Source organism: Solenopsis invicta, chromosome 4 (genome assembly GCF_016802725.1).
Source record: "Solenopsis invicta isolate M01_SB chromosome 4, UNIL_Sinv_3.0, whole genome shotgun sequence".
Taxonomy (NCBI): domain Eukaryota; kingdom Metazoa; phylum Arthropoda; class Insecta; order Hymenoptera; family Formicidae; genus Solenopsis; species Solenopsis invicta.
The window spans coordinates 17,032,921-17,045,857 of record NC_052667.1 but is presented as its reverse complement, the minus strand read 5'-3'; the positions used below and the strand labels follow the sequence as shown (position 1 = coordinate 17,045,857).

At 31.8% G+C, this 12,937-nt stretch overlaps 2 protein-coding genes across 2 annotated transcripts in view; one reads left to right on the top strand and one right to left on the bottom strand.

Annotated features, from left to right (window-relative positions):
* Positions 1 to 8,875, bottom strand: part of LOC105199278 (putative U5 small nuclear ribonucleoprotein 200 kDa helicase) — a 48,473-nt gene extending 39,598 nt beyond the window's left edge. The window contains exons 1-2 of the mRNA XM_026140413.2: positions 8,673 to 8,875; positions 8,303 to 8,466 (exon numbers count right to left, since the gene is read on the bottom strand). Coding sequence (XP_025996198.1) covers positions 8,303 to 8,466; positions 8,673 to 8,717 — 209 coding nt within the window. The 5' untranslated portion in view covers positions 8,718 to 8,875. The remainder of the gene's footprint in view (positions 1 to 8,302; positions 8,467 to 8,672) is intronic.
* A 1,686-nt stretch (positions 8,876 to 10,561) lies between these two features.
* LOC120357452 lies at positions 10,562 to 12,925 on the top strand. The gene is made up of 5 exons (XM_039447723.1): positions 10,562 to 10,759; positions 10,842 to 11,075; positions 11,197 to 11,359; positions 11,476 to 11,577; positions 11,714 to 12,925. Exons 2-5 carry the CDS (start codon positions 11,045 to 11,047, stop codon positions 12,153 to 12,155), a joined length of 738 nt encoding a protein of 245 aa, XP_039303657.1. The 5' UTR covers positions 10,562 to 10,759; positions 10,842 to 11,044; the 3' UTR covers positions 12,156 to 12,925.
* Positions 12,926 to 12,937: the final 12 nt, after the last annotated feature.

The window sequence follows — 12,937 nt, the reverse complement described above, 5'->3', positions numbered from 1 at the left end:
TAAACGAGGTGAGTAAGAAAGCACATGTCTCTTCAAGACCAGAGGATTGCCGGCTCCCATCAACAAAGAATTCAATAATAGTTATTCAGAATAAAGAAAATACCAGTAATATAAACATTAACCGAAAAATTTTTTATATAATAGAAGGACAATTAGTTAACAAATGTGATATAACCGATAATGACCTTAAACAATTAAACTCAAGTAAGAATAGATTCGATAAGAATTATAAAGGTTTGTTTAAAGTGTTCTGTAAAATATATACAGATGATATTTTTAGAAGCAGAGGTAAAAATTGTATTAGATTGCTTAACTGGTGCAATAGTAGGAAAATATTCCCGGAAAAAGTAGATATGCTTAGATACAACTTGCCTAATCTGATATTTAAAACTCTTGAAGAAGCTAACAGCTTCATTGAACAATCTGAGAAATCGGATGTGAAATTTTTGTCGCCGTACATAAATAATAAAAGCGATACATATAAAGGCGGAATCTCCGATTGGCCTTATGATACTAAAGAATTATGGAATAATATAATAGAAAAAGAAGGAATAATTAAAATAGAACGGATGTATAAACGTATACGCTGTGAAACTACTAAAAAGTACAAGCTAGTAGCGCTAGATAAATTTATTATTACTGAAAGAAAAGCCTGTTTCAAAGATAAAATTCCTATTTTTGATAATATTTCGTTTAATCTAAGAGTTAGACCTTATATTGAGCCAGTTACGCAATGCTATCAATGTTTTAAATTTGGTCATATGAAGACACATTGTAAAAGTCATGTCCGTTGTATACAATGCGGAGAGGTGGCTCATGGAGAGTGTAACAAGCCAAGTAAATGCCGGAATTGCGGGGATGATCATCGCGCTATTTCTAAATTGTGTCCTATCTATCAAATGAATCGAGAAACTAAAGTTGTAATGGCATATAATAATTGCTCTTTCTTCGAAACTGAACGTATACTCCAGGGCTCGGAGAACAGTTCTATACACTACGATAAATACACAGAACCAAGGTCATGGCTAGACCAAATGGCTCTGCCAACAAACAAAGCCAGCGGGTCCCTAGACAAACAAATTCCAAGGAAAATATTACAAATAGTAGCAATAACAATATACGAAATTCTTCGCCACACGACTTGCCTTCTACTTCATATTCTCATAAACGTCAGGGGACATACGTTTCGGTCACTAAAAATAGAAAGTCTTTCGAAAATAAAAGAAATCCAGATAAGGAATATTATTCATCGTTTAATAATAGAGAACACGAAATTCGCAAAGAAAACTACGATGTAGCTTTAAATTCAAATCAGAATATTAAGTTAACAGAAGATGTAGAAATTGACTCTAGCCCCCATAATTCTATTCGGGAAGGAATCGGGGAACTTACCTCAGTACAAATTACCTGATGTAATTCAATCGAGTTCAGGATCGAACTTAGAAAGCTTATGAGAAAATATGCTACTCTGAAAGAGTTAGGAGAAAAGGAGGTACAAGAGAAACATGAACATGACGTAAATGCTATAATAGGTAAAAGAAAAAGACAATTTCAAAAATTAGATAATATGAAAAGGATTTCAGCGGATATTAAGTACAAATTTTGGAATAACTTAGATAACAAAATAATTTATAACTCAAACTAAAAATGGCGAATATAATACTATGGAACGCTAGAGGTATTAGCAACAAAAAAACTGAATTTAGTAATACAATTTTAGATTTTGATATTGCTGCTATCACAAAAACAAAATTAAGTACAAATAAAATACTTTATTTTAAAGGATATAAAACAATTAAATCTAAAAATAGAGATAATAATGGCGGTGTTGCTCTAATCATTAAAACTAATATTCAGTTTGACGTAATTCCGGATTGGCACATCAATTCTGAGAATTTTGACGTTGTAGGTGTTAAAATTAGAAACTTCTCTAAACTATTTAATATAATAGTGGTATATCGCAGACCTGGCTCAACAGATTCAGACAATTCTTTGAAAAATTTAACTAAATTTAACATGGTTGAGGATAATGTTATTATTATGGGGGATTTCAATGCCCATAACCATACATGGAATTGTAACAAGACAGACACCAACAAGGAAAGATTGTATAACGCTATGTTTAATAAGAGTTATTTTTGCTTAAATAATGACACTATATCGAGACTCAATTACAACAATCAAGCCTCGTCTAACTTTGATTTGATATTTGTAAGAGGAAGGATCTTAGAATATCTGGATTATAAACAAATTAATGATACATGGGGCTCTGACCACTTCCCAATAAAATTGAATATTGACACCTCTTTTTCTCCCTATACCAAAAAAAAAATAGAATTACAAAAAAACGGATTAGAGGCGATATTCTATTACAGTAAAGAAAAAATTACAAGATAAAGTTGACGTGTTGATAGATGATGTAGATTCTCTCAGGAAGACTTATAACGAGTTTACCAGTGCTATGATACAAGCAGTGCATGAATCGGTGGATAGGAAAAATGATAAGTCAAACAGCCAGTCTGGGGATCCAGGTTTAAAGGTTAACAAAGGGCAAAAGCAACAGATAAAATGATGGGATAAAGATTGTCAGGAGGCATTTGATACCAGAAAGACTAAATTTAATAGATGGAAGCATACAAGAAATTTACAGGATTTTATGGAATACAAAAAACATAGGGCTATGAAAATTGCTAAAAAAATTTTTAATAAAAAGAAAAGAGAGTTTCAATAAATTTTGTGCCAGTATTAATAGATTTACTAATCCTTCGTATGTCTGGAACGTAATAAAAACTTTCAAAAATGAAAGAAAAAGAATTAATTGGAATAACTGGCAAACCAAAGATCGAGAGGAAGTAGTAGGCAAAACCATTGAAGAATTATCTCCGCCATGGGTAATTAAAGATAGATCGAGCTTTACTTTACATAACCACAACAAACAATATGGTAGGTTGGACAATGCATTCAATATGGATGAATTGAGCAGAGCCCTTAATATGATCAGAAAAGATTCTTCACCTGAATTGGACCAAATTGATTATATAATGATTGAATATCTGCCAATTTGTGCTTTAGACTTGCTCCTAAAAATTTATAATACTATATGGTTTTTGGGAGATTTTCCAAAAGAATGGAAAAAATACCAAGTTGTCTTTATTGATAAAACTAACAAAGAAAAAGTGCGTCCTATAGCATTGTCCTCATGTATGGGCAAAATAATGGAACAACTCGTTAATGAAAGGTTGGTATGGTGGATGGAAAAAAATAAAAAAATAGCTCAAATGCAGAATGGATTCAGGAGAGGCAAGTCGTGCGCCGAAAATTTGGTAAAACTTTTTGCGGATGTTAGAAGGTCTACCTTGGTGAGTGAATTTTTTTTGGCAGCTTTTCTAGACGTCTCATCCGCATATGACAATGTGGATTTGGATATTTTGTTAAATAAATTAAAATTGAAGAAATGCCCCAAACGTATTTTAAATTTTCTAGCTGAATAAACAATGCCGAGACTCACTCAATTTATTGTTAGTCACCAAACCATTGTCGAGAAGTTGGTCGGTCGAGGACTACCGCAGGAGGCAGTGCTCAGTCCTGTGTTATATATGTTTTATACAAGGGATATTACTTTAGGTATAGAGCAAAATATAAAGATTGTACAATTTGCGGATGATATCGCAGTATATATCTGTGATAAATCTAGATTTAACAATAGAATACTTTTAAAAACCGCTGTAGACAGGTTAAAAAAAAATCTAGAAAAGATAGGTCTCTCGCTAGAACCTAAGAAATGTAAGCTTGTAGAATTTACCAAGTCGGGTTATTATGATAGAAACACATATATAAATATTAAAGGAAACAGAGTCAAAAATCAGGATGCGGCAAAATTCTTGGGTATCTGGTTCGATGGGCACCTCTCCTTTCAAAAACAAATTATAGAAATAAGAAGGAAAGTCGATAGAGCAAACTCAATTCTGAAATACTTAGGAGGAGTTCACAAGGGCATGGAAGTTAGTACCGCATTAATGCTTTACAAAAATATGGTGAGGTCTGTAATGGATTATGGATCATTTGTATTCTACCCCTCAAATAAAAATCTACAGCTTAAATTAGAAAGAGGTCAGTTTTTGGACATACGAACAGCCCTTGGTTATCGTAATAGTACGCCTAATGGAGTTATCATGGCAGAGTCCAAGGTAATGTACATTAGGGATCGATCTTTGATGCTTGCAAAAGCATTTTGCAGTAAAATATATAAATATGGTAAACAATCGATTAGAGATAGTTTAAACATGCTTAGGGAAGGAAAGAGGTTTACACGATATAGAAATCCAAGAGCTTTTCGGAGCATTATAGATCTTGCGTGGGAAGGTATATGAAAAAATCATGAGATAATGGGTCCTTCGATGGACACATTTGAGCTATGGAATATGGCATATCAACAAATTACTGACAGAATATTACATGACACTGAATTTGGTAATAATATAAAGCATACTGTACTTAAAAAAAAACACTGTGATATTGATAATATTAGAAACTATAACGAACTAGATATTAAGCTAACAATGTAAAAACTAAATATATGCTGTCTGACAACAATATAATAGTATATACAGACGAGTCGGGCGGTAAAGCGTCCTAGAGAACAGGGGCGAGAATTGTTATTAAAGGTCAGGAAAACGGTTATTGCATTAGCTTACCCAAGAAGTGTTCGATTTTCACTGCGGAAGCATTTGCTATTAAAACCGCTTACAATTATTTGTAAGATAGTTATGATAATGCTATTATTTTTTCGGATTGCAAATCTGTATTGCAAGCGTTAAGAAACAAATTGGATGTTTACCAGAACAAATATATCTTAGAGATTAAGAACTTACATGCTAGATTTAAAAAGCTCAATGAAGGCAAGAATATATACTTTATATGGATACCTTCTCATCGAGAGATATCAGGCAACGATCTCGCGGATTATCTAACCAAGCAAGGATCCAATGAACCTGCCTCGGAGGAAATAGAAGTCCCTATTAGTGATTTGAGAAGATATTTTAAAGAAGAGTCACATATTCTTACGCTGGAAAACAACATAAAAAAATTCAGTACGAAAGGAATTGCTTACCAAAGAAATTTTTTTCGCAAGGAGGATAAACATCCTTGGTTCAGCAAATTTAATATGGAAAGATATTTTATTACGTTAATTAATAAAATAAGAGCGAATCACTATAATCTAAATGCCTCCTTAGCTAGAAAAAACTACATAGCTGAACCTAGATGTGAATGTGGTTATGAAAGTGAGGATATAGATCACATAGTGTGGCAATGCCATAAATATGATGCATTAAGAATGAAGATAGGAGAACAGCTTGTGCGTCGACAACTAGATGGCGTCGAGAGCGTCGTTGACATCATCAAGAATGAGAAGTGAGACAAAATGGAGGTGATCTACAAGTTTATCAAGAGAACGGGAAGAGTGATATAGTCAGAGAGATTGATTGAATTGCTGATTTTCATCTCACGACGTCATATAACCATAATTCCCTGTGGGAGGTTGAGCACGTCGGACTTTAAGAAATCAAAGTCACAATTAAAAAAAAAAGCTGCTCTAATACAGCGACACACATATAGACGCGGCGCGGCGCTCCTACGAGAGCACTAACGTTCGTCTGTTGAACAAGAGCAATAGAGGATTAAATTTTTATAACAATACCTTAATACTTTTATATATAAAATGAGATAAATCAATTGGTTAGGTTAAAAAAAATAAAAAAAATATTTTCTTTCGCTTTTCAAAAAAATTATACAATATGCAATTCAAGTGTTTCCTTTAAAAATCAAACAAATCCCTTTCTTTAATTCTGGGTTATGACACTAAATTATTATAATATTAATTATCAGTAGCGTTACATCGTAAACAATTTTGTTCCACAAGAATTGAACAGAAAACGAGAGATAAGTAATAATTATAAAATTTCAGGAATGAAACAAATCCAAAGAATTCTTTTACTTTTTGAATTTTATTATAATAATATTAATCAAAGTTTAAAATTTTGTTCTTATACTTATTGTACGTTTAAAAAAAATTACCATATTTACACAATAAATAGTTTAAAGATGAAAACTTCCTTTGTTTTCTGGAAATTTACTGAAAAATTTTACCTTGTAATTATTATTATAAATTTATTTTAAAAAAATAAAAAATCTTATAAATTTATTTAACTCTTGAAAATTTATATTTATTACTTATTTATATTCCGCAGGGACGACTGATCCGCAGTCGTTTGGGTTTAGCAAACCCATGAACCCGAACTGTGGACATTCACACACATTTACATCACATACCTACACATATACATAGACAGTGTCTCGAATAATCCTCTGGGGCACCAGGCGACACCCCAGAGTAAGGGCCACTTGCACCAACGCCGATTAACTTAATCGGCTAATTTTTCTATCGGAATTGACCAATCGCATTTATCGTTAAATTAAATTGACCGATCACGGTTGACACTTAATCGGCAGTTAAGTTAATCGGCGTTAGTGCAAGTAGTCCTAAGTAGCCTTACCCACGCATGCAGAGCTTTGCGTGGGCGGACTTATATTTCCCTAGCTCCTCGTGGGATCAATATGGAAGACCAATTTATAGACGTAGCTGAGACGAAGGGCTCGCAGTGCGGGACCTCCTGCGCGGAGGCAACGGGTTGCGGACAGAGCTCACTCGGGCTCTGGAACATAGAGATATTACAAATAGAGTAGAGGAACCATAGACAGATCTGTAAGTGGTAATGTCCCCCCGTTAGAAAGAGAGAAGATAGGACCTATATGCTTGTCTTTGTCGTACTAGCGCCATTAAGATAGAGATAAACTAAAGATCGCGTTTTCTGTCTCTTTCTAACAACGGGTTTGTCTCTTTCTACCAATGGATCACTTTTAAGGCTAGCTTCTCTACTCTATCTGTAATATCTCTATACTCTAGAAGCGTTACCACCGCTGTCTCAGCATAGGAGACAAGTCTCCATTTTCTTTGTGACTACCCAGCCTATGCTGGGCTAAGGCTAAAGCTGCTAGACTCAGCATTTCCTGAGCCAGGGCAGATAAGCGAGCTACCAATAAGGGACCTGAGTCTTTTTTGGAGAGAATCAGGACTCCTGTAACAGGCAACTGGAGGAAGGCACAATGGACCTCAGTCTGGGTGCCAGAGGCAAATCTTTGACTATGAGGACTGCACCCTCAGTTTTATTATTATTATCATTATTATCCTTACTTATTTATATTTCTTGTTTTCTGTTTGATTGTTAGCAGAATAAAATTACTTACAATGTAATGCTACTAATACAGAATATTTAGTATCATAACTCAGATTTAAAGAAAAAAGTTTTTAGTTTTTAAAAAAATTACTTAAATCACATATTACATAATTTTTAGAAAAATTCACCTACAACTGAAAAAATCTGTAACTTACCTGAAAAACAACTTGGCCAGGGATAAAACCCAAGTTCTGCTGACTTTTTAGGATAAGTGTCTCTTAACAATTTTAACTATTGAACCATGTGTGTGATTGAGATTGTTATTTTTCATAACAAATTCTTTATAGCTTTTTAAAGGAAAAAAAAATGCTTCTTCTTAGTAACATGGTATTCTTAGTTTATTATATTATATAATTAATTGGTTTTCTTAGTAATATTATATAATTAATTATTGAGAACTTTCTTGCTATAGTATTGATTCACAAATTTTGGAATATCTTATAAAAAAAAATTTGAAAAAATGCAGGAATGGCATATAATATATATATATATATATATATATATATATATATATATATATGCCATTCCTGCATTTTTTCAAATTTTATATATATATATACATATATACATGTGTGTGTATATCAAACTTATTCTTAAAATTTGGTTAAGTTCTCATACTAGTGAGAATTGAAAAACTTTAATTAAAAAGACCAGTTCCCTGTAGCTGAATTAATGTGTATTCCTAATTAAGATGAAACAGATATATATACTCTACATTTGGCAAAGGCAAGAAAAGAAGTACAGCCTAGGGCAATGATACAGAATAGGTTAAAGCAAATATTCAGTTGAATATCATTTCAAGACCATCCCAAGTAGTCTTAAGATGTTAATGTAGCTCTGTGATTGGTTGATATAAGACAATACAAAACAAATATAACAATTAACTATAAATACCAACCTCATATGTGTCCAATTGTTTTCAACACATGAGCAAGAGTGCACATGAGCACCATGAAAAAAAAAAAAAAAAATCGGATAAAAATTGCATAATTCAAAAAAAAACTTACTTCACTTTGCGTTCTTCCGCCTTCCCAGGTTTGCTACGCTGAGCTCTGTCACCCATACGCGTACCATCCAATTTTCCCACAAGGGACATAACCTCACCGGTAGCCTCATCTCGGCTGCGTCTTTCTATTAACCGGACATCAGCTTGTAAAACGAGATTGGAATTCTGTAAATGTTAACACAATATAATGCGACATGACCATGCACATAATACGCTATAAACATAATATTCAGATTAAACGTCACAAACGTTACACTATAATCATCGTATGAATAAAAATTGCAAGTTATAGATAATATTAGCATATCAAAAAAATTAGCAACTACTGCGGCATTATTACAAATCTAATAAAAAAAATAAAATATACAAACCGCTTTATATTCGTATTGCAACTGACGAGCGGCAGCATCCGCCATGATTGTATTGTTTTCTTTCTTTCACTGACTTGTGGATTTCCGATTCATTTGAATCAAAGTACCACGATTTAAGATGCAGCTATCAGCATTACATATAAAAGTCAAGCGTCTTCTTCTCGAACTTCTGCCAACACACAGAACATATACTATGAGAAATAAAAGCTCTGTCACAGTATAAAGGGCCTGCCACATGAAATGCATAACAGAGCATAAACGTAGCATAATGCCTCTGAACCAATGGGAATCTTATGTAAATCAATATGGCGACTTTTGCTGGATGCCCATTGGCCCATCGATCTTACGTTGTACTTATGGCTGCGTTCAGTAGACTCAACAGTTTAGTGAGCGCTTGCTGTTATTGGTGTATTCTTCTAAATCTAAAAGTCTGATTGGATGATCTACCGTTTGTTTTCTGTTCCTGAACTCTCTAAATAAGTGTACACTTAAAATGAAATAGATAGATGTTTTAAAGTTAGCGAAAGCAAGAAGGAACGTTCCAGTGCAGTCTAGTGCAGGAACAGAAAACAAGCCTCTAGATGAATATCTCAACATGTTGAGTCTGCTGAACGCAGTCTATGTTACGTTATGCATTTCATGTGCGAGGCACTTTAAAGCCTATAGCAGGAACAACACACTCTTGCATAGCTCTATAACCATATGCATAAAGAAGTTGATTGGTCCATTTCCTTATGCATGCGCTAATGATCGCTGCGAACTGATCCCTCATAATGACCTGTGAACACTTTATGCTGATATATGTATATGTATAACTTGTGGATCAGATCAATATACGTTATCGAAAAAATGAAATATGTATAATTAAAGCATAATATTTATATAAACAAATATAAAATTATAATTTTTTTTTACTAATTTTGCAAATGCACAATAGCATCTAGAATAACTTTTTTGTTATTTGTTTAAATAAGATACAATTAAAAAATATATATCAATATAATACAATAATTAAATTAAATATAAAAAAAAATTTATTAAAAAAACAATCAAAAAATATTGTTTGTTCATTGGGCTGTAGATCAAGGTTTCTTCATATATGGATCTATTTCGTCTATTGATATAAATATTTATGGTTCCTAACAATACTATGATGCACACAGTATCACGGGACCGCATGCCATTTTCTAGACGTCTTACAACGTCTGAACCTACGGAAGAGTCACTCTCTGATTTTTTAAAAATTTGAATATGTAATAATGCATGAAAAACTAAGAGACACGTATTTTTTTTTAGCGGCGGAAAAACATATTTAGGAGGTGAAACGACTCCTCCCAAATAGAGAGTAAAATGAAAAAATTGCGTTATTTTTGAGATCAGTGAAGCGATCTTAATGATTTTTGGTATAAAAGTATCTTTTGATAGAAGACGAAAATCGGCCTAGGTATGTTGGAGGGAGAGTGAAAATTAGGAGGCCAACTACCCATAAAGTAACCAATTTTTTGCTGCAAAAAATCAGTTTTAATCCAATCAAAATAAAATTTATTAAAACTTTAAAAGAAAAGCTAATTAAGAAATATGTATTTTTTTTATATAAATATTTGGGGGGTAAAAAATCTCTATATTGTCGCGCTTGTTTGACATTACTTATAAAACAGCTTGTGAAACTATATTTTTGAACTGTTTGATCTTTTTAATATATTGGTTTCTGAAGTCGCTGAATCCGAATCTGAAATCAGATTTTCAAAATTCAATATGGCGGATCCAATATGGCAAACAAAAACTCTAAAAATTACTTGAATACGCAGTAACTCAACATGTGATTTTTAAAATGCAATAAAATCGACTTATGAAATTTATTGTTAGTTATGTGAAGTGAATTAGAAGAACGCCATATTGCTGCATAGGACGTAAAAATAGCGTACGCACATTGTCGAAAAATTTTTACCACCTATGTAGCCGCATAAGCATATGCATAATAAGGTTAACCAATCACGTGCTTAATATAAAGACTACAAAATTGCTCTACAACACATAAGCAGAACATGTGCATATGCAGAAAAATTTCATATTGTTGATATATTTATGTAAGTAAGGTTATGTTATAGGACGGCGCTTGACAAATCTTCGTATTACGATCGTATCAAATAAAAAATATTTATTTTGTAGTTATTTTATCTGTTGAAAATACTCTCAAGATGGATTGTGAATTAGCCAGTGACAAAGAAAACATGAATGAGCAGGATTGTACATACGAATATTGTGAAGAAGATGCTGATGTTGTTCTAATAGATCTCGTTAAAAACTTTCCCTTTTTTTATGATAAAAGTGCAACAGATTTTAAAAACGCAAAGAAGAAGGAACGTACATAGATGGAAATTTCTGAATATTTAAAGTTACCAAGTAATTTTTTATTATTTTTATAAATTATAAATTTTATATTTCATAAGTCATCAACTACATATTTTTCTCTTTACTTTTTTTACTTTGCTTTTATTAATATCTTTTTTATTGTTAATTACAGTTACGGATTGTCAAAATAGATGGCAAAGACTTAGAGAAAAATTTCCTCGCGAAAAGAAAAGAAGAGAACTAGAAACCCGAAGTGGCAGTGGAGCATCTACAAGACTTACGTTCTTATTATATAACAACATGAAATTTTTGGATTCTTTTGTTAAAAGCAGGAAGTAAGTTCTATTACCTTTCTATAAGATAAATAAGATTATATGCTTTTTTATTTTTATATATAACTAATTTTGTAATATAATTGTTTTATATAATTAATTGTATAATTAATTTTTAGAACTTATACAAACATTACACCACGAGGAACACATTTTATTTCTAATATACCCAAAACCAAATGTATTTTACAAAAGAGTAAGCCAGTTGAAACTATTAATAGGTGAGTACAACTCATTTAGTAATAATTTAACAAAGCTTTAATTCTTTTGTTTGTAGGTTGCAAATAATGGTAAAATATTTACTGGTTTAGTCATAATCTTTTTACATAAACTAATAAATAATTATAATCTTTTCAGCATTTCTGCTCCATCTGAGGTGTTAAAATCTTCATCACCATTATCAATACTGTCGTCTTCATCATCTGTACCTTCATCTCCATCTCTATCTTCAACCCCATCTTTATCGCCAAGTATTAATGAAAATTCGTCATTAATACAATCATGCATAAAATCTACGCCAGAAAATAAAGCAATTTTGTCATCAATGCAACCATGCATAAAATTTATGCCAGGAAATAAAAAAAACAAAGCAAAATGTACAATTATGCAAGAAGCGGACGAAGTTGACAAATCGTTTATGAATTTATCATCTGTTATGTCTCAACATTTCTCAGGTAAACAAAAAATGGATGAAGATGATGTTTTTGGTAGCACAATTGCATTTCAATTACGTAAAATAGAAGAACCACGGAAGACACCATTGAAAGGAAAGATTATGAAGATTTTATATGAGTTTTAAAGATAATTTTTTATTACATCTTATAACAGTTATGTTAAAATCACATTAGGTTTGCTCTCTGTAGCTGAAGTGGCTGCACTAGTTGAGTTTATCTTTTTCTTTCCAATGTGGAGTAAAAAAGATAAACTCTGAACTAGTATAACCAGTTCAGCTACAGAGAACAAACCTATTTCATGTCGAGACGGTTCTTGTTGTACAACTGCAGTAGGGTTTGCATAATTGCATACAAATATACAGCAATCTTAGAGCAATTGAATATTTTAAGTGCAAGTAAACATTTTAAGTCAAAATGTTAAGTTTCATTGCATGGACAAAAGCATATAAGACTGATAATTTTTTGTTTTTTTGTTTTAGTTACTATATAATTTTGTCTGCGGATAATATTTAATTTGTTGTTTTTATGCTTTATAAGTTGCTGTGCACTAAAAGACTTATATTAAACGTTTTGTTTATTTGAAGTTTTTTTAGTTTATTTTCTTTTTAATTTTATTTTCTATTACAAATAAAATAAGCATAAAATTTTTGTTTGCTTGAAAATAAACTTTTATTTATAACTTTAAGACGTATTAACGTGTTCTATGATAACAAATATTATTTTGTTCAAATGTATTAAAATTTTTACATTTCATTATAATCAAAACCAAAGTAAAAGTGATATTAAGTTATATGCATTGTTGCCACTTGTTTTACATTAATTATATATGTAATTCAGCACATAGATATGTATATTTTTGTACTTTTGATACAGAAATAAAAAAGTAAAAATAGTACTGGATACAATA

Coding starts and splice junctions, on each gene's coding strand:
- LOC120357452 (XM_039447723.1), top strand. CDS start 11,045: ATGGAAATTTCTGAATATTTAAAGTTACCAA. Junction 11,076..11,196: donor TGAATATTTAAAGTTACCAA/GTAATTTTTTAT, acceptor TGTTAATTACAG/TTACGGATTGTCAAAATAGA. Junction 11,578..11,713: donor CCAGTTGAAACTATTAATAG/GTGAGTACAACT, acceptor TAATCTTTTCAG/CATTTCTGCTCCATCTGAGG.